Source organism: Gopherus flavomarginatus, chromosome 4 (assembly GCF_025201925.1).
Source record: "Gopherus flavomarginatus isolate rGopFla2 chromosome 4, rGopFla2.mat.asm, whole genome shotgun sequence".
Lineage (NCBI taxonomy): Eukaryota > Metazoa > Chordata > Testudines > Testudinidae > Gopherus > Gopherus flavomarginatus.
In genome coordinates this window covers 197474976-197502441 of record NC_066620.1, presented here as the reverse complement: position 1 = coordinate 197502441, position 27466 = coordinate 197474976, and the positions used below count along the sequence as shown (strand labels likewise).

General features: G+C 41.6%; 1 protein-coding gene across 1 annotated transcript in view; it reads left to right on the top strand.

The window, feature by feature from the left end:
• The window catches only part of APOB (apolipoprotein B), a 67617-nt gene that overhangs the window by 12751 nt on the left and 27400 nt on the right, over window positions 1-27466 (top strand). The window contains exons 2-19 of the mRNA XM_050951650.1: window positions 7045-7160; window positions 10542-10687; window positions 13654-13807; window positions 13969-14124; window positions 15337-15461; window positions 15624-15709; window positions 17363-17582; window positions 19038-19265; window positions 19451-19568; window positions 19687-19833; window positions 21288-21499; window positions 21828-22065; window positions 22640-22816; window positions 23170-23361; window positions 24410-24577; window positions 25456-25667; window positions 26313-26495; window positions 26723-26844. Of these exons, the coding sequence (XP_050807607.1) occupies window positions 7045-7160; window positions 10542-10687; window positions 13654-13807; window positions 13969-14124; window positions 15337-15461; window positions 15624-15709; window positions 17363-17582; window positions 19038-19265; window positions 19451-19568; window positions 19687-19833; window positions 21288-21499; window positions 21828-22065; window positions 22640-22816; window positions 23170-23361; window positions 24410-24577; window positions 25456-25667; window positions 26313-26495; window positions 26723-26844 (3000 nt within the window). The remainder of the gene's footprint in view (window positions 1-7044; window positions 7161-10541; window positions 10688-13653; window positions 13808-13968; window positions 14125-15336; window positions 15462-15623; window positions 15710-17362; window positions 17583-19037; window positions 19266-19450; window positions 19569-19686; window positions 19834-21287; window positions 21500-21827; window positions 22066-22639; window positions 22817-23169; window positions 23362-24409; window positions 24578-25455; window positions 25668-26312; window positions 26496-26722; window positions 26845-27466) is intronic.

Genomic DNA, 27466 nt, shown 5'->3' with positions numbered 1-27466 from the left:
ATTGTCTAAACTTCCTCTGTTAATTTCCTGTAACAACTGTGAAAATTTAAATCTTTTTTTAAAAAAAGGCTTAAAATCCATAATTTTGCAAAACTGAAGATTTAAATATATTTTTTAAATGTTTAAAATAAGTATGTATATTAGCCATCAAAATTATAACAAACATTGATTCTGTCAAACCTAAAAATATTGAATAGGGTCAACCCTGTGGGACCCACTAGATATGACCTCCCAGTTTGACAGTGAAGCATTGATAATGACTCTTTAAGTATGGTCTTTCAACTAGTTTTGCACCTACCCAGGAGCGGCGCCAGGGTTTCTGACGCCCTAGGCGGACGGCCATTTCGCTGCCCCCCGCAGCCCCGGTGGACCTACCGTAGTCATGCCGGCAGACGGTCCGCCACTGGAAAGGCTCTGATGGAGCTGCCACAGTGATGCCGGCGGGTGGTCCACTGGTCTAAAGGCTCTGGTGAACCTGCCGCAGGGCCTTTAGACCAGCGCACCGTCCGCCGAAATGACTGCGGCAGCTCCACCGGAGCCTTTCCAGCAGCGGACCGTCCACCGGCATGACTGCGGTAGGTCCACCGGACCCGCGTGCCGCCCCCCTCCGCAAAATAGCACCCCCAAAAAAATTCTGGTGCCCTAGGCCATTGCCTAGGTCACCTAAATGGTAGCGCCGGCCCTGCACCTATCTTATAATAATTTCATCTAGACCATATTTCCCTCATTTGCTTAAGAGAATGTTATCTGGGACTTTACCAAAAACCTTACTAAAATCAAGATATATCACATCTACTCATAGACTCATAGGTCAGAAGGGACCAATCTGATCATCTAGTCTGACCTCCTGCACAAGGCAGGCCACAGAACCCCACCCATCCAATTTTATAACAACCCCTATCCCAGGACCGAGTTATTGAAATCCTAAAAATTGGTTTGAAGACCTCAAGCTGCAGAGAAACCACCAGCAAGTGACCCGTGCCCCACGCTGCAGGGGAAGGCGAAAAACCTCCAGGGCCCCTGCCAATCTGCCCTGGAGGAAAATTCCTTCCCGACCCCAAATATGGCGATCAGCTAAACCCTGAGCATGTGGGCAAGAGTCACCAGCCAGCACCCTAGAAGGAATTCTCTGCAGTAACTCAGTTCCCATTCCATCCAACATCTCCCCGCAGACCATTGAGCAGACCTATCTGGTGGTAATCCAAGATCAATTGCCCAAATTAACGATCCTATCATAACATCCCCTCCATATACTTATCAAGCTTTGTCTTAAAGCCAGGAAAGTCTTTTGCCCCCACTACTTCCCTCGGAAGGCTGTTCCAGAACTTCACTCCCCTAATGGTTAGAAACCTTCGTCTAATTTCAAGTCTAAACTTCCTAATATCCAGTTTATACCCATTCGTCCTCGTGCTTACATTAGTACTAAACTTAAATAATTCCTCTCCCTCCCTAACGTTAACCCCCCTGATATATTTATATAGAGCAAGCATATCCCCCCGCAGCCTTCTTTTGGCCAGGCTAAACAAGCCAAGCTCTTTGAGTCTCCTTTCATAAGGCAGTTTTTCCATTCCTCGGATCATCCTTGTAGCCCGTCTCTGAACCTGTTCCAGTTTGAATTCATCCTTCTTGAACATGGGACACCAGAACTGCACACAGTATTCCAGATGGGGTCTCACCAACGCCTTGTATAACGGTACTAACACCTCCTTATCCTTGCAGGAAATACCCCGCCTGATGCATCCCAAAATCGCATTTGCTTTTTTAACAGCCGTATCACATTGGCGACTCATAGTCATCCTGCTATCAACCAGTACCCCAAGGTCCTTTTCCTCCTCCGTCGCTTCCAACTGATGCGCCCCCAACGTATATCCAAAATTCTTATTATTAATTCCTAAATGCATAACCTTACACTTTTCACTATTGTATTTCATCCTATTTCTATTACTCCAGTTTACAAGGTGGTTCAGATCTTCCTGAATAGTATCCCTGTCCTTCTCTGTGTTAGCAATACCCCCCAGCTTCGTGTCATCCTCAAACTTTATTAGCACATTCCTGCTCTTTGTGCCAAGGTCAGTAATAAAAAGGTTAAATAAGATCGGTCCCAAAACCGATCCTTGAGGGACTCCACTAGTGACCTCCTTCCAGCCTGACAGTTCACCTTTCAATACGACCCTCTGGAGTCTCCCCTTTAACCAGTTCCTTATCCACCTTACAACTTTCATATTCATTCCCATCTTTTCCAATTTGACTAACAGTTCCCCATGCGGAACCGTGTCGAACGCCTTACTGAAATCTAGGTAAATTATATCTACCGCATTTCCTTTATCTAAGTAATCCGTCATCTTCTCAAAGAAGGAGATCAGATTGGTTTGACACGATCTACCTTTAGTAAATCCGTGTTGCAATTCGTCCCAATTACCATTGACCTCTATGTCCTTAACTACTTTCTCCCTTAAAATTTTTTCCAAGACCTTACATACTACAGACGTCAAGCTAACAGGCCTATAATTACCCGGATCACTTTTATTCCCTTTCTTAAAAATAGGAACTACATTAGCAATCCTCCAGTCATACGGCACAACCCCCGAGTTTATCGATTGCTTAAAAATTCTCGCTAACGGGCTCGCAATTTCACGTGCCAGTTCCTTTAATATCCTCGGATGGAGATTGTCAGGGCCCTCCGACTTCGTCCCATTGAGCTGTTCAAGTACGGCCTCTACCTCAGTTGCGGTAATCTCCACTTCCATATCCACATTCCTGTTTATCATCCCTCCATCATCGCAAGGTTCCTCACTAGTCTTATTAAAAACTGAAGCAAAGTACTTGTTTAGATGTTGGGCCATGCCTAGGTTATCCTTAACCTCCATTCCATCCTCAGTGTATAGCGGCCCCACTTCTTCTTTCTTTGTTTTCTTCTTATTTATGTGGCTGTAGAACCTTTTACTATTGGTTTTGATTCCCTTTGCAAGGTCCAGTTCAATGCGGCTTTTAGCCTTCCTCACTTTATCCCTACATGTTCTGACCTCACCAAGGTAGCTTTCCTTACTGATCCTGCCTTTCTTCCACTCCCTGTAAGCTTTCTGCTTTTGTCTAATCCCCTCTCTGAGTTGCTTGCTCATCCAGTTTGGCCTACAACTCCTGCCTATGATTTTTTTCCCCTTTCTTGGGATGCAGGCTTCCGACAGTCTCCGCAGCTGCGACTTAAAGTAATTCCAGGCCTCCTCCGCATTTAAATCCACTAATTCCTCTGTCCAATCCACTTCCCTAACTAATTTCCTTAACTCTTTAAAATTAGCCCTCGAGAAGTCAAAAACCCTAATCCCAGATCTACATTTGTTTATCCTTCCATCTAGTTTGAACTGAATCAGCTCATGATCACTCGAACCAAGGTTGTCCCCTACCACCATTTCTTCTATGAGGTCCTCACTGCTCACCAACACCAAATCTAAAATGGCATCTCCTCTCGTAGGTACTTCAACTACTTGATGAAGAAATCCATCCGCTATCACATCCAGAAAAATCTGACCCCTGTTATTCTTGCAAGTACTCGTCCTCCAGTCTATATCCGGGAAGTTGAAGTCCCCCATAATCACACATTTCCCCTTTGTGTTTACTTCATTAAAGACATTAAAGAGGTCTCTATCCATATCCCAATCAGATCCTGGCGGTCTGTAGCACACCCCAAGCACTATCTCAGGGGAAGCTCTAGTTGCTTTTTTACCCAGTGTGATTTTTGCCCAGACAGACTCTGTCTTATCCATTCCATCGCTTCTTATTTCACTACAGTTAATTTCATCATTGATGTACAAGGCTACTCCACCACCTTTGCCTTTCTTCCTGTCTTTTCTAAACAGCACATAGCCTTCAATACCCGTGCTCCAGTCATGAGTACTGTTCCACCAGGTTTCAGTTATCCCTATAATATCCGGTTTCACTTCCTGCACCAGTGACTCCAGTTCCTCCATCTTGTTACCTAGGCTCCTCGCATTAGTGTACAGACCTTTTAATTTTCGGCGTTTGGCGTCAGTGACATTCTTTCCCCCGTTGTGCAGAGACCTTTTACCACCAGCATCACCCGTTACTCTGGTTTCTACTCCACTATTCCTCCTTGGATCAAATCTTGGGACCGCAAGGGTATCCCCTCTCACTTTGTTTACTTTCCTCTCCAGGTTATATTCCGGCGTGGAGATCTCCCGAACATCTCCCAACCATTTCCCCCGACTTCCTAGTTTAAAGCTCTCTTGATGAGGTTGGCGAGCCTCCATCCTAGAATTCTATTTCCCTCCTTGCTTAGATGAAGTCCATCCTGAGCGAACAGTCGTCTATCCGTAAACGCTTCCCAGTGACCGTACATCCCAAAGCCCTCCTTATAACACCACTCCCTGAGCCATCTGTTGATCGCCATAATCTTGTCACTCCTTCGTCGCCCCGCTCTAGGAACCGGCAGAATCCCACTGAAGCTCACCTGAGCCTCGATGTCTTTGAGCATCTTCCCCAGTCTGGCATAGTCCTCCTTGATACAGTCCAGCGAGTAACTAGCCGTATCATTCGTTCCCACATGAAAGATAATCAACGGATTCTTTCCCGCTCCCGCTAAGATCGTATTCAGCCTCAGGTCCACATCCTGTATCTTAGCCCCTGGCAGACAGCACACCTTTCTGTTCTCCCGATCAGGTCTAGTTACAGGCCTGTCTACTCTTCTCAGTAAAGAGTCTCCAGTCACGTAGACTTGCCTTTTCCTGGCGACAGTGCGATTCTGCGGTCTATCCCCCACACAGCAGCTGGCCACAATTCCTTTTGATTTGTATTCGCCCTTACAATCCTCCTAGGGCTCATACTTGGTGTCGCCTCCATTGACTCCTCCCCTCCTTCTGCAGGACTAGCTGCTCGCCTCTTCTTCCTCGCCCTCTCTCCTTCAGCAGCCTGCTGTGCTCCATCTTCATTTTCCAACTCAGCAAACCTGTTCCTGAGTTCTATTTCTCCATCGCTGGCCTGTCTTTTCCTCTGCCTGGTTCTCCTAGTCACATGCTTCCACCGTCCACTTTCCTCACCCAGCAGCCCCTCCTCAGAGTCCTTTTGTCCTGCTTCTATCCGCTCGTCTGAGCTTGTCCCCTGTGCCTCATCATGTCTGTGTTCCATCATCTGCTCAAATCCCCTTCTAAACTCAGCCAGAGTTTCCACTTGCATATCCAGTCCCCTTACCTTTTCCTCCAGCAGCTCTATGAGGCGGCACTTCATGCAGATGAAACTCCTTTCAGGTGCTCCCTCTAGGACCATGTACATGCCGCAGCTGCCACACCCAGTCATCCTCAGTGTGTCTGCACCTGCTGCCTCCGCCTCAATCATAGCGCTCCAACTCTGTGCCTGGCAATCCACGCCTCACACCGCACCGCAGGCCACCTACAAGCGTTGGGCTGCTGGCAGACCCCTGCCTCTTCCCTAGTCTGCCTTCCTGGTTCCTCTGCCTTGGTCTCCCCTGTAACCTCCCCCTGGAAACTCCCACTGAAACTCCCCTGTTAGCCGCTCTGTTCGCCGCCTCCTGTGCCGCTGCCTGAGTGCCTGGCTCCTTATATAGGACCCCTAATCAGGTAAGCCCCGCCCCCAACTCAGGGCTCAGCCTCGCTCCCAGCACACAGCCCCTAGCAGCCTGCACACACACTCACTCACACACAAACACCACAAACTACAAAAACTACAAAAACCTGCTCCTCCAACAGCACTCCCACTGAAACTCCCCTGTTAGCCGTTCTGTTCACCGCCTCCTGCTTCTCCTCTATCCTCTAGACCAGTATCCCTGTCAAAGAAGGAAGTTAGGCTGGTTTGGTACGATTTATTGTTGACAGATCCATGCTGGCTATTCCTTATAACCCTATTATTTTCAGTATGCTTATAACTATATTGCTCAAAAAAATAATTAAGTATCTTTCCATGTATTAGTTAGGCTCACTGATCTATAATTCCCCAACTCCTTTTTGCTCATCTTGTTAAAGGTGGGTACTATGTTAGCCCTTCTCCAGTCCTCTGGTACCTCATCCATCCTCCATGAATATCAAACATAATTGATAACAGTTCCAAGTTTTCCTCAAGCCATATTGACTTGGATACATCTAATTTATCTAAATATTCTTTAACCTGTTCTTTCCCTATTTTGGCTTGCATTCATTCCCCTGTGTTAATATTAACTGTGAGTGTCTTATCACCATTACCCTTTTTAATGATCACTGAAACAAAATAGGCATTAAACACCTCAGCCTTCCTGATGTCATCTTCTTTTATCTCTCCTTCCTCACTAAGTGGAAGACCTACACTTTCCCTCATCTTTCTCTTCCTCCTAATATATTTAAAGAATCTCTGTTTATTGCCTTTTATGTCCCTTGGTAGGTGTAACTTATTTTGTGCCTTAGCCTTTCTGATTATGTCCCTACATGCTTATGTTATTTTTTTTACTCCTCCTTAGCAATTCATCCACATACCACTTTTTATAGAGTTTCTTTTTTGATTTCCATGACATTAAAGAGCTCCTGACGGAGCCATATTGGCCTTTTACTATTCTTACTTTCTTTCCTTTGCATAGCTTCATTTATCCCTTACATTTTCTTCTGATGGGGCCTACGTTCCCAACTGTACTTACTATTGGCTTTAATGGGGAAAAAAATCTGAGATGCATAGACTTTAAAGCTGGAAGGGATCATTATGATCATCTAAGCTGTCATATTGCATAATACAGGAGAAAGGATCCAATGACTTGTGCAACAAGGCCACAATTTCTGTTTGAGCTATAGCATATGTTTTGGAAAAACATCCTATCTTGATTTAAGGGCTTCAAGTAATGACAACTCACCATATCCCTTCTACAGATTTATCTTAAAAAAAATGTATGTACAAAACCAAAGAAGAAATCAGCCATAGGGATATGCTAACATTTCCCTCATTTCTGGCATTATTTCCAGTTTGCACAATGCTATCTTGGTCTGTATTGTGATGATCTAAATATGCATCTGTCTGTGCTATTCATGAAAAATGTACTTGTTTTTCTAATTGCAGAAGATGCAACCAGATTTAAACATCTCAGAAAATACGTTTACAACTATGAAGCAGAAATAGCAAGTGGAGTGAAAGGAACAGCAGATTCACGAAGTGGCTCTAAAATTAGCTGCAAGGTAAGCAAAGAGGAAGAAAGAACTGACTACAATCAGAAAAAAAGATAATGGGCAACATGGGGATTAACAATGGGAAACTGTCATAGCATTCCCTCTCAGATCTGAACCTTAGAGTTCAGAAAATGAGATACTAGCACCTGAATTCTCTAAGCTTAATTACCAGCTTACATCTGATAGCACTGCCACCACCCAAAAATATAGTGTTTTGGGGCACTCTGACCTCCCCAACCTTCCCTGGGGACCCCAAGAACCCAGATCCCTTGGGTTCTTAAAACAAGGAGAAATAAACCATTCCCCCACCTTTCACCCTTCCAGAATTTCCCTCCCTGGGCTATCCTGAGAGATACTGATCCAACCTCTTAAATCACCATTCAGAGAAGCATCTCCCTTCCCTTCCACAAAGAGGCAAACAGATTCAAGTAAAACAGAGAGAGATTCTATCTCTCTCCCCTCCCGTCTCCCCCACCTGTCCTGGTGAGTTATCCCAATCACCTGGAATAAAGCAAGGGAAACAAGAAAAAAAAATCAATCAGGTTCTCTAAAAAGAAATCTTTTAATAAAAGAAAGGAAAAAGTAAAGAATTATCTCTGTAACTTCAAGATGTAAATATTACAGGGTCCTATAGCTTACAGACACCAGAAAGAGACTTTCCCCCCAGTACCACTACAAATCAAAATATTCCCAGCAACTACACATATAAAAGTTAACCAGCCAGATCCACAATTGCAAATAGAGTAAAACAATCAAAAAGCCTAAACCGCCTGTTTTTACTTACTATTTGAAAAGAAACTTAGAGAGCCTGTAGTAATGTCTGGTCTCTCTCAGACCCTCCGAGAGAAGAACACACAACGGACAAAGAACCCACACAAAAGCTTCCCTCCACCCAAATTTAAAAGTATCTTGTCTTCTGATTGGTCTTCTGGTCAGGTGTCCAGTTCCCTGCTTGTAACCCTTTACAGGTAGAAGAGACATTAACCCTTAACAATCTGTTTATGACAGAAACTCCTCCCTCATATTTTCCTATGCCATCCATCTCCCTTCCCCCTCCATTTTTTATTTAGTGAATGTAGTGCTTGTGAAGTGCACACACTTGACCGCCCTGAAGTCTGAAGCCCTTTATTTTCCCATAGAAAAGGCAGTGGCAAGATTGGCAGAGTTTCTTCACTCCACTCTGCCAATGCAGCTTGAACCTGACCAGGCTTTTCTACTTCTAGAGAAGAGATAGCAGATTTGGTAACTCAGTGCACGGCTCATTCAGTATTTGGCTTATCCTCTGAGTCTGCCAATAGAGCCACTCCACGCTTATCCACTAGAGCCTAAACTGAGGTTGCTAATTGCTCAATTGATTTCATGCAGAACACTGAATACTTACCCAGTGATGAAAACTGTCAGTTATCATCTTCCTGGGTCAGGCTCTGGGATCTTAGGGGTGAAAGGCTCCACAGGCCATTAGCCTGATAACCTATCCTATTCTCCTTCCAACTTCCTCAAAATGTCCCATTTCACAATATTGCTTCATTAACTGAGTAACTGGGCTTTTGGGTATTACAGCGTTCTGCCCAGCAACTAAATACTCCTCTGTATAATGCTCAAATTTCTTCACAAGTTCTGAAGCCAATGTCAAGACCCACACTGCAGATTGCTTGTTTACAGTGAATATTGCTGGTCTTTGCATCTAGCATGCAGTATGGTGTGGAGCAAATGTTCAGTGTTTTTCATTAGTCATCCTCATGCTTGTTCTGCTTGAAATGTACTCACTTTTGACACATTCCATTTGTAAGAAATCTTATAAATTAGTGACCTGATTCTGCTCCAATTTAAGTCAATGGGAGTAAGATCACATGTTGTTATCATTACTGTAAGAATACCTATAAATACTCAGGTCATAACATTTCAAATTTCAACATTTTCTGCCAAAAAACTTTTTTCAAAAAATTTCCCACTTTTTGACCAGCTGTAGTTCTAATATTATTTGATTAATAATAATTGTGAACTTTATAATAATGTTGGACCATGTCACACTCACTTTCCTTAGGTAAGTAGTTCTATTGATATCAGTAGGACCAGAATAGAGCCAAGAGGACTTGGTCCATTGTGCATATTTTCAGGAGATAATATGCAGTCTCTCTTTTAAAAAGATTTGAGAGTCTAAGGTCTGTATCCTCAGTTTGTGTAAACAGAACTGGAGAAAGAGCAGGTTGGATAAATGGTCCTCCCACCCTGTGGCAAATTTTTAATTGTTTGCAAAAAAAAATCTAAATCTTAAATATCCAAACTATTTTAGCCAAAATATTTCTATTCCAGAATGTCACTGAAGTGCCTTATAGGAGTTTGTAATTTAGGTGCCTCATGCTCCCATTTTCTCCTACAAGTTGGACTCCCTGGTTGGAATACTCTCCCCTAGTGGTGAGGAGAGGCAATGCATCATGGGAGTTGAATGGCCATGATGTATCTGAGGAGATAAAACCTGGCTGGGGAACCCAGTCTTTAGAGGAGAATAGAGATGTGAGCCAACCAAACTACCGTTCCCATGAGACAGAAATATTTTGGGTTTGAAGCATTCATTTTTTCAATGAAAAATCAAAGTTTTCCATGGAAAGCTGACACTTTTTCAACAAAAAGTCATTCAGCTGAAAGCCCAATATTCTGTTGAAAAATAGTTTTAACTGAAAATTTTTTACTAGCAGAAAGTGAGGAACTGGTTCAGATCTAGTTTGGTAAAATGGATGGAGCAGGAGACCTGGGTACTTGTTCCAGGCTTTGCTATTGACTTACCATGTGATCATGGGAAAGTCACATAATGTGTCTGTCTCTCAGTTTACCTATCATTAATATGAGGACTATATTATTAATTATTAGTATTTCCATAGCTCTTAGGGGCCCTAGTCATAGACCAGGACCCCTACATACTCGCTACTCTACAAATCTATATGACATCTACTAGACCTGGATATTGTAAGATTACTTAAAGCACTCTTCGATCTTCACACAAAAACTACTATACAAGTGCGCGGTGAACACAGTCAGGGCCAGCTCCAGGCACCAGCGAAGGAAGCAGGTGCCTAGGGCGGCCAACAGAAAGGGGCGGCAATCCGTGGGTTGTTGGGGCGGCATGTCCAGGTCTGCGGCAGCAACTCAGCGGCGGGTCCTTCACTCCTTGTCTTCCACTTCGGCAGCACTTCCGCGGCAGCTCAGTTGGGTGGTTTTTTTGTTTGTTTATTTTTCGCCACTTGGGGCAGCAAAAAAGCTGGAGCTGGCCATGCATACAGTGTTACTTTAAAAATAAATTTTAAAAAATCTCCTGTATCTTTAAATATTACCCATGTAGTTCTTCAGGAGTGATAGTAAGAAAAGGAGCAAACGTGCTGTGTGTGTTTTCAGGTTGAGCTGGAGGTCCCACAACTGTGTAGCTTCATCCTGAAGACAAGCGAATGTACCCTGCGAGAGATGTCTGGTGTGGATGCTGAGGGAAAGACTCTCCTGAAACAGTCAAAGAACTCGGATGACTTTGCCAGAGCCATGGCCCAGTGAGCAAAAACTTACTAGAGCCTTTGCTAACAAATCTGTCCTTATTTAATTCGGGATAGACTATAACTTCACAACCTGCCCTGTCCTTTAGAAGGGGTGGTGTATAGCAGTGCTGTCCCAGACTTGGGAATGAACTGTGATGCTGAGAGAGCAGGAGGCTGAAGGGAGCTAGTTGCAATTCCTTGATTCAGAGCCACCTGTCTGTGGAACAATTTAGGGCTTCATGGGGACAGCCCTGAACTGTGACACTGAAAGCCCGGGTGTAGCAGAGCTAAGCTCCCTGTCTCATCTACACTCTGGGCAGGTCTACACTATGGGGGAAAGTCAATCTAAGCTACACAATTTGACTTACGTTAGCAACTAACCACCAGGGGTCGATTTAGCTCTTCACTAGACCTGCTAAATTGAGCCCTGGTGGATCGATCACTGCAGCATTGATCTACCAGTAAGTGGAGACAAGCCCTCTGACACTGGAATGTTCACAGCCTGCTTCCTTCTCTCCTTCATATCAGGAGTGTAGGGAGTGCTGGTGTAGGAGTTAGTGTAGTCCACTCTGAGTTTTCTACCAGAGGAAAGTTCCCTTGAACATGAGGAATTGTCAAATGGCCGTGTCCAGACACTTTCAGACTACTTTGCTTGGCTTACACAGCACAAAGTAACATTAGCCCACCTAAGCATACAGCCCAAGCTTCTGCTACTGACCTCTAATGTCCTTCACAACTTAGCTCCTTCCTACGCTGGTAATTTATTGTGTCTGTCCCCTCTGGTCCACCAGTGAAACCAGCTTCCATTGCTTGGTTGTCCAATGATGGAGAATCAACTGCATTGCTTGGTAGTCTGTTCCAATAGTTAATTACCCTTACTTTGAAAACATCACATCTTATTTCCTATCTGAATTTGTCTAAATTCAGCTACCAGTCATTGGATTTTGTTATGCATCTGCACACTACATTAAAGAACAGCAAAGAGTCCTGTGGCACCTTATAGACTAACAGATGTTTTGGAGCATGAGTTTTCGTGGGTGAATACCCACTTTGTCGGATGCATTTAGTGGCCACTACATGCATCCGACGAAGTGGGTATTGTAGAACTGATAAATGAAATTGTTTTTAATTTATTAATGTAACTTCTGTTCACCATTCACACTACACTTGCCTACACTGTAACTTTTGTTCCATATTGTAATTCAAACCCCATTTTAAAACACCCACTCCATTTTGTAAAAGCTTCCTCCAACCTTCATTTTTGCAAACCCTGCTGTAATCTTATTAGTTTAGTTTAGATGTGTGAATGAGGTATATATGGATGACGGAATCAACCTCCAGCCCCAGCCTGTCCTGATGAGATAAAGTTCAAACACCAGCGGCTGAAGACCTAGACAACACCCCTAAACAAAGTAAGAAGCATCCACCCTAAAAAGAAAAGGACAACATAACAACAGAAGGAAGATCAAAGCCAGGTTCAAGGCTGAAAGTCACGCCTGCAATTGATGGGTAATCAATCCAAACCCAGAGGCAGCGTGACACAGCAAGACCTATAGACTTTGAATCCAAACTAAAAGCCTATAAAAAAGAAGAGTGAAATGAGAGACTCTGGGTAACATTCTGCTGCCAACATGGAAGGACATCAGTGCCTGCCCAACAGAGATCCAGCTTGTCCTTGTGCCCGGCTTTCCTGGCCAGTTAGCCGCCACAAGCTACGAATTCAAGCTACAAAATCAAGCTATGAGCTTAAGCTATCTTCAGGACTGGTGACTATGCAGCAGCTGCAGAACATCTGATGGACGTGTGTGTGTGTGTGTGTGTGTGTGTGTGTATAGGTATTAGGTATAATGTGTGTGTATAAGAATTAAGATATTAGTTATTAGTCATAAATCAAATTGTTATCATAATAAATGTGTAAAAGCAGCAAAGAATCCTGTGGCACCTTATAGACTAACAGACATTTTGGAGCATGAGCTTTCGTGGGTGAATACCCACTTCCTCAGATGCATGTCATGACATGCATCTGAGGAAGTGGGTATTCACCCACGAAAGCTCATGCTCCAAAACGTCTGTTAGTCTATAAGGTGCCACAGGATTCTTTGCTGCTTTTACAGATCCAGACTAACACGGCTACCCTCTGATACATAATAAATGTGGTATCTTTGTCTTGTTCCCTTTAATAAGATCCTGCTGGTTTTTACTGGTCTAATATAATTGGTATAACAGTATTCACCCACGAAAGCTCATGCTCCAAAACATCTGTTAGTCTATAAGGTGCCACAGGACTCTTTGCCACTTTTACAGATCCAGACTAACACGGCTACCCCTCTGATACGTTAAAGAGTGCTCTAATGTCAGAAATCTTCTCCCTGTATAGATACTTACAGATCCATCAGTTTTACCTTTAGCCTTCTCTACAATAAACTCAATAGACTCAGCTCCTTAATCCTGTCCTATAAATTAGGTTTACCAGACCACAAATCATTCTTGTTGCTCTTCACTGAATGTCCTCAAAATTTACAACATCTTATTCTTTAAGTATATACACCAGAATGGAGGTGGTATTAGTGGTCAGTAGTCTCCTACTCAGTATTCAAAAAGAAATAATACTAAGTAGAATCATGGTTGGGGATAGTCTACACAGAATTGGGGGAAAGAACAAAGCAATATAAAATAATAAGCAGTGAACCCAAGATCACTACTTCTCATGAAAAAGGGGAAGGGAGAGATGCAGAAACTGGTTTATTAGGGAATATTTTAAATTCTGTTTTAAATTATTTGAAATGTGTCTGTTTGTACAGTCCTTGGCACAATGGAGCCCCATCTTGATTGGAGTTTTGGGGAGTCACATTAATACAAATGAATAATATATAATTCTACATCTAGATATACATGGAGCATTTGGCAATAATTAAGATGGTAAGCTCTTGGCTAGCTTGTTTTTATTTTTGTCTCACACCTACTGTTTTTTTGGGGGGCAGGTATGAACTGAAATTTAGCACTCAGGATGGGAAGAAGGTCCAGCTGTATTCAGAGAAGGATGAACCAATGAACATTCTGAACATCAAGAGAGGGATCATCTCAGCACTTATGGTGCCAATGGAAACAGAAGACAATCTAAAAACAATCTCCATGGTAGGAAGCTGAGGAACAGTTAATTTACTTCTTTAACAAATGCTGCAAAACCCACTAAGTGGGCCCTGTCCTGAAGTTCTTACTCAGACAATGGGATTTCAGACTAGACTTGAACCCTTCTGGTAACATGAACAATGATGTTAATTTTTCCTGCTCTCCAGGATACCATATATGGGAAGTGCAACAGTGAAGTTGAAGTCAAGGATAGGAAAGGGAACACAGCATCCGTTATTTCAATTAATAGAAACCTGAAAACCTGCGATAACTTCAATCCCATCAGAGACTATGTCAGCCCAATTGCCCTCATACAGGGACTGGTAAGTACATCATGGCATAATGTGATTTAAGAAAGTGCTTCATTATAGTTATTTTAGTTCTTCAGAATCTGACCCTCTGCCTTTGCTTCCTGCCATTAGTGGTAGACAATGGAAAAATCTGAACTTTGGGAAAAGCATATCCTCTCAACTTCTTGCACATTGGTCTCACAAATACTGCAATGTGATGTGTTGTTTTTTGGTTTGTTTTTGTTTGTTTTTTAGGAGAATGCTTTGGAATAACTGATTTTATATATGAGGCACCTTATGAGATCAGGCCCAAGGTTTTCTAGACAGCCCATTAAACTTTATTGGCCAAATCTTCCAACATGCATATGCCCATTGCATGTAACCAGCATATGTATGAAAGTAGCTTGTATGAAAGTAGCTGAAGTTTCTGCATGCACCAAGATAAATCCTTTGACAAGCCCCATCCTCAGAGGCACTCAGAGTATTTGTGCATGCAAGTAGACTGGGTGCAAACATGCACAAAAAAGCTAACACACACACTGGAAGATTTGTTCCACGGTACCAAATGCTCCTGTGCTTATTCTTTTAATGTTTGTTGCTGATGGAAATCTTTAAACCATTTGTAACTACGGAGTCCATAGGAGGACTGTGAAGTACATACACAGTTTTAAAGTGTCTAAATTATTCTAACCATTGCAAATTACTTCATAATGATAAGGGCCAGTGCTTAATTTGTGTCAGAGCTTGCCAGGGCTGAGCCCGGGCACCTCCAGGCTTGACCGTTCATAGCTCTGGCACCTCTGGTTTGCTGCATCCGTTATGAATGTGAAAAAAAATACTTGAGCCCTTGCACCGGGCAACTTCTTTCATTACAAATTAAAAACTGATTTGGCCATGTCCTTTCCTGTTGGCTGTAGGAGCTCAGTCCTGCAATGCATTCTCAAGCAAACACCATAATAACTTCACTGATACTCAGGACAAGATATCTTCAGGAGCGTTGGCTGTGAAGAGACTGCAGGATATGGACTGATATATTGGCACAGTTTTTCTTTAGACAAGGCTGTGATTTCATTATTAGCTAAACCGCAGCACCACTCCCAATGTGGTGCTGCGCTTTAGCTAATCACTTTTAATGTTGCTTAGCTGTCACTTTTAATGTTGCAGCTCAGTAAAAATGGCCCTCAGAAATGTGCTCGCTTCACTAAAACAAAATATGCTAAATGTTCCTCAAACTATGTTTTACAGAACAGTCCACTAGCCACCCTGCTCAGCAGCAGTCAATCCTGTCAGTACACTATAGATTTAAGGAGAAAGCATGTGGCTGAAGTAAACTGCAGAGAAAATCACCTCTTTCTGCCTTCCTCATACAAGTAGGTGGCATGTTATATATCATTACCCTTCCTTGGTAAATAGTCATAAAGAATGCTAATAGGTCAAATTCTGCCCTGATTTACTGTCCATGGATTCAGTACAACTGAAGCACAACTAATTTAGCCACAACTAAAGGACTGCATTTTTCTGTCATTTACTAGAAAGCAGTATGGTATGATGGCACAAGTCACGCAGACTCTGAAACTTGTTGAAACCCCCAAAATCAACAGCAGAAACTTTGATGAAGGTAGGTCTGCAGTACTGAAACATGTTTCCATTTCATCGTGGCACATTTCTGGCTTCCCATCTGGGCATGCACTCCTCATAAAATGTGCCCACTGACCAAATTAGATTAGCTTTGTTAAGAAATGCCTAACCACCTACAATAAAAAAAAGCAGCATATCACCTTCAGGAAATAGCAATGGTGTGTATTCACCTATATGTGAAATAATTCTAGATATTGGGAAACAAATGCACTGTTCAGCTACATCAGTACCTATATAAAACTTCATAAAGATCCTGTTATTTAAACAGGAAAGATGCTTCAAGGAATCAGAAACTAAAATGTCTCTGTGATGGTCTGCCCTTGTGAGAAGTGTTGCCTAGTGGTCAGGGTTTAGGCCTTAGATATGCAGGGTGTGGGGTGGGGTGTAGGGAAGCCTGGGACCTCCCACTCCACCAGGCTCCAGCTCAGGGCCCTGCGAGGGCTATCAAAGGTCTGACATCCAGGAAATCCTTAAGGCTGTCCTCCCTAGGCAACTTCCTATCATCCCACTGTGGTTCAAAGTTTGAAGTCTGTGACAAGAAGGTGTGAAGAGGGTCAGCTCACCACTGGGCAATTCCTCATGGCCGTGCTTTGCACAGCAGTGCTCTCCGTCTCTCTCAGGGTAGCAGCTGCCTCCTCCTGTGACTTGGCCCCCTCGCCAGGTCAGTCCCCAGTCTCTTGCCAGTCAGGGTAGTCTGTACCCATGGGGTACAAAAGGGGTGGAACAAAGACCCCAACTCATGACCCTCAAAAATGGAACAGGACTATAAGTTTTAAGGGGTGTGACTAGGGGCGTGCACTGCAGGTATATTTGGGCCTGCTAAGGAGGAGGAGGTGGGAATGGGGAATAGGGGAATGGAGAACAGAGACACAGGCAAGGCTCTGCGGCGTCAGAGCTGGGAAGGGCGACACAGGGTAAAGGCTCTGCTGCATCGGAGATGGGAATAGGGATGCGGAGTAAAGGCTCTGCAGCGCCAGAGCCGGGAAGGGGGATGCGAGGTAAAGGCTCTGCGGCACCGGAGCCGGGAAGGGGGACGCGGGGTAAAGGCTCTGCGGTGTCGGAGCCGGGAAGGGGAACGCGGGGTAAAGGCTCTGCGGCGTCGGAGCCTGGAAGGGGGACGCGGGGTAAAGGCTCTGTGGCACCGGAGCTGGCAGGTGGATGTGGGGTAAAGGCTCTGTGGCATTGGAGCTGGGAATGGAACACCAGGAAACAGACTCTGCCAATGTGTAGGGCTATGAATATGCTTGCTTGGAACTAACCCCAATAAACACTGCATTGCCTGCATTTCAGACTTCTGGTCTTCTGCTTTCTGTCTGCATGACAAGAACCAGGGGAGAGGGTGAAGGGAAAGCCCTCTAGCAGTCTTCTCTTCCCTCAGGAAGTTGTTGTTGGGAGAGGTCCTGCCTTCCCTCAGCCCTTTCCTCAGAAGCTGCAAGTTTCAGGTCCATTGTCTTCCCTGATCTGCCACCAGTGAGCTGTTTTGCTCCCTTTTAACTCCTCCTCCAGCCTGTTCATGTCTTGCAAGTGTGGCAGGGTAGGGCTAGCTGAGCTGCTCTGGGCTCCTGGCTGCCCAGTGTGGGGTTTGTAGATCACAGTCCTTACAGAAAGAAATAATGCTTTTCCTGTTTGCTAGATAAACTGGAAAAGAAAAAACTTTCCTTGGAAAGTGCTGATACCAAATCCCTCCGGCACGGAGATGCTGTGCTGAAGGTCCTCCAGGAACTGCAGAAGTTGTCAGCTTCCCAGCAGAACCAGCAGAGAGCAAGTCTTTTTTACAAATTTGTAACTGGACTTAGAGGCTTACACAATGACACTCTAAGGTCTCTTTTACTGAAGATGATGGAGACCTCAAGGTAATGTATAAAAAGTGTAGCTCTCGCATTGTGTAAACACAAAGCCTGGCAATGTTGAATCAAATTTAATTGCAGAGGTGATGTTCTCCTGTAAACAGTTTTAATCATAGCCTAAAGTAATATCTTAAATGCTGTAATAGTTGGACACTGAGAAAGACTGCTAAGAGTATGTTTGAGGGAGAGACAGAAAGCTATTTAAATGTTATCCCATAAACACACAAGTCCAATGTGGTAATAATTTACTTCAACAGGTTTATTCTTACCTTCCACAAGATAGTAATATTTTTCATTTGCTCATTAACTGTTACTTTGATATATATAAATGCTAGTATATCACACTGCTCAGTATTATATGGGATCAAATCCAGAACTTGTACCAATTCTCCCTTAAATGGTCATGTAATAAATGCTGCACAACAGCATAATAAGCCTTTATCACAAGTGTCAGCAGTCGCCCTGTGACTCCTCCGCTCCGCTCCCCCACGAACAGGTTATTACTATGAGATAAATCTGGATTAGACCTTGGGCAGGCTATTCAGGGAGTAGATGTGTTAACATGCACTGATTGCAAGCCCTGGCACCAGGTGCTACCACTACCAAATCTCCAGTTGTGGAGAGCAAATTTTTGGAGGTCCAGGAGTGGGGCACAAATCTACTGCTCCACCATTTCCCTCCTGGCTGCATTTTATTCCATTACACATACGCAGAAAAAAAGCAGCCTCCGTTTAACTCATGTTACGCTGTCTTTGAGGATTGTGATTGGTTTGTGGATGTGCAGAGGGCGAGATGGTTCAAGACAGACACATGTGACTAAATGTCTTGGTTGTTCTATGTTTGGACAGTGCCTAGCACAATGAGTTCCTGGGCCACGATTTGGGCTCCTAAGTGCTACAATAATACAAACAATGAATAGAAATAACAGTTCATAGCTGGTTATGATATTAGCATAATTTGTAAAAATACAATTTTAACTGATTTTTAATGGCCATTCGTGTGATATATTTTGAGACACATAGAGATATATGAATATATCACTCGCACTAGAACGCATACAAGTCTGGATACAGACACAGAACACATAGATATAAAAGATATTGATGAGATGGAGAAGGATACACCTGAACCAAAACCCAAGTTCCAAACCCTCCTCTGGACTTCGTGGAAGTTTGGATCTAGATTTGAACTTCAGGTTTTGGACTGGTCTCTACAGTGGACCTGACTGGAAAGCTCTGACTCTGAGCCACTCCAGATTTCATGAAGTTCTGATTTGTGATTTGAATCTCAAATCTGAATTTCATGACTCCATAGAGACGTAAAAACATTTCTATTGTAGAAAATATCTATCTTCATTTAAATATAGTTTTAACACACTGGCTGCACGTTTCTTTCTAATATGCAACATGGACATATACTCAAGAACATTGGACTAATGTCAATAATCTCTTTCCCTTTCAGTTCCATCACAGTGCAGGGTCTGATTCAGTGCGGTACCCCAGATTGCATGGGTTCTATACTTCAAATAATAAGAACTGGAAATGTTGATCCTCTGGTGGCGGACGCAGTCACATACAGCCTTGGACTCCTGCCTTTTCCATGTACCAAAATAATACGGGAAATTCTTAACATGGCCCAGTATCAGCAAAGTCGAGCTACTTTTTATGCTTTAAGCCATGCTGTTACCAAGTGAGTATATGTGCATATACGTGTACAGAAAAAAAATGTTAGGACAAACTCTGAAACAATCATTATTTGGAGATTTAATCATTCAGATTACTATGTCTGTGCAAATTGACTTAGAAAAGGATTCCCTACACACACCTAAGTAAGGTGTTTCTAACGGTTTTTGGTTCATTTCTGTCTTCCCTTAGTTTCTACGAGAACAAGAAAACTGTGACACAGGAAATAATGGATGTTGCAAACTTTATGGAGTCAATGATTGGCAATGAGTGCTCTGGGAATGACGAGTTAACCTACCTCACACTTAGGGTATTTTAATTTGCCTCTCTCTCTTTATATGATCTATTATTTTAAAATCACAGCATGCAGTATAACATTCTTATTGACTGGGAAAATATATGTATTACCTTGTTTTCATAATTGACAGGCTATTGGAAACATGGGCAAGGCAATGGAGGTTGCTAATCCAAACCTGAAATCTGCTCTGAAGACATGTATCAAAAGTGAAGTTGCGTCAATTTCTGTTCAGAAAGCAGCCATCCAGGCACTGAGAAGAATGACTATTACTGATGAGGTAAATCAATCTTTTATAGTTCTGGCTCATCTCAGTTGTATGCTTCTAGTTAATGGTTAAACAAAGCAGGCTTTCTCCATCCATGAATATTTTATGCTATTTCCCCATTATCTATTCTCCAGCCTTTCTTTAAAACCCCTTCCTTGATTTTACCAGGGCTGATACTCCTCTCACAGCAGCATTCTCAATGGGCCAGATCTTTAGCAAGTGTGAATTTGCATAGCTCCATTGTGTTGCACCTGCTTTACACAGGTTTAATTATGTGAAAGCAGAATTGGATATGTCCACTGCTACTGGATGGTGTCTTCAATGAAGTAATTACAATGAGGATGTGGCCCAATGACTTCAAGAGCGTTACCTCTGATTTACACAGGTTTAATTACAGTGAGAGGAGAAGAATCAGGCTCATTGCTTTTACTGGGTGGATATTTGTTCTGGTAGTGTTGCCTAGTGGGTAATTCACTAGACAAACACCTAGGTTCTATTTCTGGTTCTACCACTGGCCTTCTGGGTGACCTTGGGCAAGTCAGCCTCTCTGTGCCTCATTTTTTCTATCTCTGCAATGGGGATAATGGTACTGACCTCCTTTGTAAAGTGCTTTGAGATCTATAGATGAAAAGCACTGTATAAGAGCTAGATATTATTTGTATTTGCACTACAGCAGCATCAGGTTTGTTTAACCCACACGGGTTGCATCGTGCTAGACAGAAATGTTTAAAAAGTCAGTTCTATCTCCAAAGAGCTTACAGGACCTTTTTTCACAGTTTAAATAGTTGTTAAGATGTTGTACATCACCCCAAACATTTCAGGGAATACAGCAAAGAGTCCTATGGCAACTTGTATTCACCCATGAAAGCTTATGCTCCAGTACTTCTGTTAGTCTATAAGGTGCCACAGGACTCTTTGTCGCTTTTTACAGATCCAGACTAACACGGCTACCCCTCTGATACATTTCAGGGAATGTTTTTTTTGTGTACTGTGAAGGTGAAATAATCAGAATTACTATGCGATATATATGAAATAAGTAGAGCTGGTTGGGAAATGATTTATTTTTCCCTAAGAAAAATGTCAAGCAAAAACCTTTTCATTTTTCATCTAAAGTTTTTTCTTCAGAAGTTTTTGGCCTTTTGTTGACAAAATAAAAACTAAAAATGTTTCGGTTTTCAACAAACAGTTTTCATTTTCAGTTGCCAGAAACCAAAATGAATTTCAGTTTTGACAAAAGCAGATTTTGTTCATGAAAATTTCCATCAAAAGAAAGTTTTAATGAATTTTTTTTACCAGTCCTAGAAATAAGTAGCTTCGCTGCTCTATAACTCCAGTAAAGTTGCAACAAGGTTACACGAGTGTGATTAAGGGAATCATTTGACCCAACATGTTCCAATCAGACTCTGGCAATATCATCTGCTAGCCAGATTATCAGTGCACTAATGTACCTTTCATTGTTGGTACAGGACCGTACTGTGCTTCTGAAAGCTTTCCAAAATGCCGATGCTCCAGTTGATAAACGTCTGGCAGCCTATCTCATGCTGATGAAACATCCTTCCACATCTGATCTCAACAAGATCACTAGAGCGCTCCTAAGGGACAAAAGTGAACAAGTGAAAAGCTTTGTTGCTACTCACATTGCCAACATCTTGGACTCTGAGGAAGTAGGCATCGAAGAGTAAGTACAATTAAATTGTACTTTGTTGACGTAGGAACGAAGTTCTAAGCCTAATTGGAATGATGAACTGAAATAGCCTCAGTTAAACAATTTAAAGTCAGAGAGCCAGATAATCAGCGGGTATAAATTGGTGGTTTCAATACAGATATGCCACAGATACAGATACAATACAGATACACCCACTGAGGTTCTGGCTCTTACCCTTGCTTTTTCTACATGAACAAGTGCAGAGCATTCACTAAACACAGAAGGAATCATTATTGTTTGAAGACTAGCTGATTTCTGGAATGTTTACTAACTGTATTCCAATTAATTTCCTTTTTCTTAGTCTTAAAAACAAAGTACAAGAAGCTCTTAAAGGATCTCAGATTCCAGCAGCCAATGACTTCAGAAAGTTTTCACAAAATTATCAGATTTCCAAACATATTTCCCTGCCCGGGAATGATCCTGTCTCAGCCAAAATAGAAGGAAATCTGATATTCGATCCAAAAACCTACATTCCTAAAGAAACAATGCTAAAAACTACTCTGCAGTTGTATGGACTTAGCCCAATGGATATTTTTGAGGTACAACAGATGTCAAATCCTTACATTATTATTCAGTTTTTACGTATTTTCTTTCTGTTTGCTTATACTGACTTGCAGTGACTAAATATGTTAGTTTTACAAGCACCAAGATCCTGATCTAAACCCCCCTGATGTTAAAAGGAGCCCTGCCATTGACATCAATGGGCTTTGGAGCAGACTGGCCCTTTCTTGGCACACATTACCATTGTGAGCATTTCAGGCTTAGGTTGAGTCATTCAAGATCTCATTAAGCATAAAATTCACCCCTGTGGAAAAGCCCCACTTGAAGTTCATGCACCCTAATGTCACACTTGAGCACTCATATTCCGGTTTAGGAGGGATGTAAGCAATTCATAGGTCTTGTGCTGATGCTCTGCAAGGGGGTGAGTTTTACCCAAAGAGAGATCAAATGCTCTGCTCCCCAGCTGCAGGCATGTGCCTTCTCTATAGATTTCTGTCATTGCAGTTTACATTTTAAAACGTACCATTTTTTCACCAGAGAGTCTCTTTGCTGTAAATCTCCCTAGAAGCAGGGAATCTGTCTCAGTCATTACATTGTCTTGTTGTGTTTCAGATTGGCATGGATGGGAAGAATTTTGAGCCAACGATAGAAGCATTGTTTGGGCAGAAAGGGTTCTTTCCCGACAGTGCCAGTAAGGCTTTGTACTGGGTTGACGGCAGAGTTCCGGAGCATGTTTCCAAGGTGCTCTTTGACTATTTTGGTTACTCCAAGGATGACAGACAGGAACAGGTATACTTTCAGACTGTTCTTTAGACAGTGTTTTATAAATATTTTGCATATGCATTCATCTGTGTTCAGTACTTTCCAGCATGTGTAACGTATTGCATTTCTGGAGCATTACCCTCTCATGGTTAATTTACAGAAGATAAAATCCCTAGTTACACCTAACTAAAGGTGATTTTCCTTTATTGCATTTCTTAGAATCCTTTGTTTTAGGAACCAAAATTCCAGAGTTCTGTCTCCAATAAGGGTATCTGTGCAGATCAGCTGGTAGCCATTATGTAATTGTACTGGGTGTATCAAATTCTCAGACTTGTTACAAGGGGATTTTATTTTGTGGTACTTTTTGATTGAATTCTCAGGATGTGATGAAAGGAATAATGCTGAACTTTGAAAAACTGATAAAAGAAATGGGAAACAAAGAAGTTCCTGAAGCTAGGGCCTACCTCCGAATCCTGGGAGAAGAACTTGGGTACATGAAACTCAACGATTTCAAGCTACTGGGAAATGTGATTTTGAAGAGCATTAAAACTCTGCAGGCCATTCCAGAGAAGGTATGTTTCTGAAGTACAGAATGAAAATATTTCACATTAGGTTTTTCTATCAGATATTTTTTTATATTTATCTTCCAAATAAAGCACAGATATTTGAATGGAGTACTAGTCACTTAGAAAGAAAATTACTTAAAATGTAGTGTCAACATTTAGCCAAAAAAAGACAAAGGCCCTATCCCCAAAGTTATTTAGGTGCCTAACTCCCATTGAAACAAATCCATCTAATGGGAATTAGGTATCTAGATACCTTTGAGAATCTGGACCTAAAATAATTGTGCATCTCGACAACAGAAGAATGTGAGATTCATAATAATGTCTTCAACATCATGATTATCTCCATATCTTTATTCCATTTGATTTCACATGCTGTGGATCTAATCCACCAATGAGATCCACGCAGAGTCCCAGAGAAGCCGATGGGGGTCTGCTGAGACACAAGGATGCACCTATTGACTCCAAAAGGATCCCATTGCAGGATTGAGACCAACATGGGAGTAATCCTTAAAATCTTAATGTTTGTCCATGTGCTATATTGCTAAAGGGTTAATGAAGGTAGAACATACAGGAATGTTTTAAAATGTTTTATAATATTGAAAAGGAAAGTAAACGTATTGCACTTTAGAGATATTGGGTGAAATCCTGACCCCACTGAAGTCACTGAGAGTTTTACCGTTGACTTCAGTGATGCCAGGATTTCACCCTTCTACCTAATCTGACCCACCTAGGTAATTATATTGCACCTATCACCATGTAATCAGATGGTCACTATTGTTTCCTCAGATTTAGGTGAAGAAAGTATATTTATTTTTCTTAAAAGCTGGATTTTGACAAGTGTTCTTTGTGAATGTTTTTGCTTGTGCCTCATAAAGTAATATTTTTGTGCCGTCTTGGTCTCTGTACTGTATAAGAATTATAGTCTTAGATTATGTGATTATGATTAAAGGATATTTTAAAAGGTCCTTTATACTTCATCTTAGGATTCATTTTAATGTTACAAAGCCTACATTAAAGTATTTAATTGTTTAATGTTTCCTTATTTGATTCACAGATTGTGCAGGCCATTTCAAAAGGTACAGAGGGTGACTTATTTGTTCACTACATCTTTATGGACAATGAATTTGAGCTCCCAACCGGAGCAGGATTGCAGCTCCAAGTTGCTTTCTCTGGAATTGCAACTCCTGGAGCCAAGGCTGGGGTGAAGATTCAACCAAAGAATGTGAGTCTTAATTCCTGTCATGATATTATATTCCCCTAACAAGTGTGCCATCTCCTTTGGGAATAAAGCAGAGATATCGCAAGTTGTCAAAGACAATACAGAATATTCCAGAAACAAAGATTAAATTATTAATTACAATGCTTCCAGGTTGTCATTGGGTGAGGGCAATATTAAGCTAACAAATTGAACAAAACAAATATTAAAATATACCTGAGTTTTATATAGCTATCTAAGATTATTCATCCAAATTAACCCAAGTTAGCCTGCTAACTTCCCTGAAATCCTGAGTCACCAGAAATAGGTTTGGAACAAAATCTCCAGTCCAAACACCTCTGAAATTTGGGGCTGTAAATTTTTGAATCTGCATCCAGATTTTGCATCTGGCCTCTGTTTTGGTAATCAACCAAATTAAAACCTTGAGCCTGAGTGCTCTTATACACTGGGAAAGCTTAGATAGATCTTTGGACCCATTCCTATTTGTCAAACCTCTTACTCACTGGAGCTTAGTATAATCCTCCCACTGTGGAAAAGTCTCTTCTGACAGGATTTAAATTGCATGAGGCTCTCCAAACAGCCAATTTTTATTCAAAGTCTCTCTGCAGTGGGAACAGCTTCAACTATAAAGCAAGTTCATTGTCCGTGAGTTATCTCTCCCCATATTTGCTGCCCCACAAATACCACTTCCTTTTTCCTTCAGATTCTATAGTGTGTCTTAGTGACCAAACTTTACTGAATAACAACATTAATTTGATAAATTAACCTAATATCTAGGTCTAGTCCATCAATAAGAATGAGAACATTACTCTTACATTGATATTATCAGAACTAAATGATGTTCTTTGGGGAATGAAATATATCATTTTGTCTTTTCCCCATAGATGCAAGCAGACCTGGTCATTAAACCCTCGATGGCAATTGAGTTTATAACTCATGTGGGAGCAAACATCCCAGCATTTGCTAGAAGCGGCGTGCAGATGGTCTCCAAAATATACCATGAGTCTGGAATAGAAGCCCGAGTTGGTTTGAGAGCCGGACAATTAAAACTCAGCATCCCTGCTCCAAAGACCCCTACCAAGCTTTTCAGCTTCAGGTGTTTGAACCTGGATAAGAATATTTGCTCTTTCCAGATTGCATCCTCCTTTCTTTCTTGCTTTTTTGCTTCTGAATGATAAATATTGTACTGGATTTTATTTTGATGGTGGTTGGCTTTTTTGTTTTTGTTTTTGATTTCTTTCTTTATTTGTTTGTTTGATTTTTGCTATTCTGGAAAATGACTCCTACTGTAAAGCTAGGATAACATCCTTCTCAGTGTAACATAGTAGTCAGAGCAAACTAGGGCCCGGGAGTAAGGCCTGAACGATTCCTGAATTTGTTACTCACTTTCATAATATTTGCCTGTTTATGCTTCAATTTCCCGTTTTATAAAATGTTGGTAATAGCAATGCAAATCTATGTGATGGGGTGATACTGAATTATCATAATCACTTTGAGATTCTAAGATGAAAGGATCTGTATGCATGCAGGTTATTTATTATATAATAATTATTAAGACATAATTTTAGCATTTTCTCACTACTTGCTACTTCCAAAGCTTTCTGTTACTTAACCTTGTGATAGGTATATTTTTTTCAGAAGGTTTTCACTTAAAAAGTAATCTCATAAATAGGATTTATCAAATAACAGTAATATTTAGATACATATCTTGAGAATAACTAGACTTATTTTTCTTTTCCAGTAACACATTATATTTGGTCTCTCCAACCAAAACTGAAGTGATTCCACCTCTGATTGAGAACAGAGAGTCGTGGACGTCTTGCAAACCTTTCTTCGTTGGTCTAAATTACTGTACTAAAGTAGCTTACTCTAATGCCAGCTACACAGATGCAGCACCATACTACCCACTGACTGGGGAAAGCAGGTCAGTTGTGTCATCCTTGACTGTATCGATTTTTTGTCTACCCCACAAAAGTCAACCATCTCTATTATGGCTGCAGTACATACTGCTTTTTTTTCATGTACTTTAATAAAAGACAGGCAGGATCAGCTCAGAAACAAGTTGGTTGGGAACTGACTTTTTTTTACCATTTTCTATACTAATTGGATTTGTTAGTTACTAGTATAGGTGACCTTTTCCCCATTCTTTAGGATTGAAATTGAAATACAGCCTACAGGATCAGTACAGGAATACTCTGCAAATGCTAACTATGAGCTACAGAGAGAGGAAAATGACCTGGTAGACACTTTGAAATTTACCACTGAGGCAAAAGGTAAGAATCTAAAGAACAATCAGACTTAGCTCATCTTTGAATTGTGACAATGCCATGAAAAAAAATCAGATTAACAAAATTAGGATTGCTATTTACAACATACAATACAAAACAATCTTTGTACCCAAACCTGCAAACGTGTGTCCTCAGTTTTATGTACATGAGTAGTTCCAGTGCACAGGTGTTATGAAGGACCATAGCTATATTTTGTATCTCGAAATGTTTTGCTATGTTAAATAATAAAATTTCCTTGATACATGAAAGCAATAAAGAAGGGAAATTATGAGGCACCGTATAAGCAAGAGGAAAGATACATTGTTAGGTGAAATATGAAAATAAATGATTAGTCAATAATGCACAGAAATACTGAAAATCTGTTACAGAAAAAAAGAGTTGAACCAACATCAAATTATATGGAGAGACAAACTGAAGAAGATCAGTGATAGATAAAGAGAGAGAGCAAGCAGAGAGGTAATTAGAGACAATATAGCATCTCCAGTAGGTTGGATGGAATCCCTAGAAATCTGAAAGAACAAGGAGAGCAAATTTCAACTTATGTACTCAAATTGTTCCCTTCACTGTCTGCTTTAGATATTTGGGGTAATGCTATTTTCAGATGCTC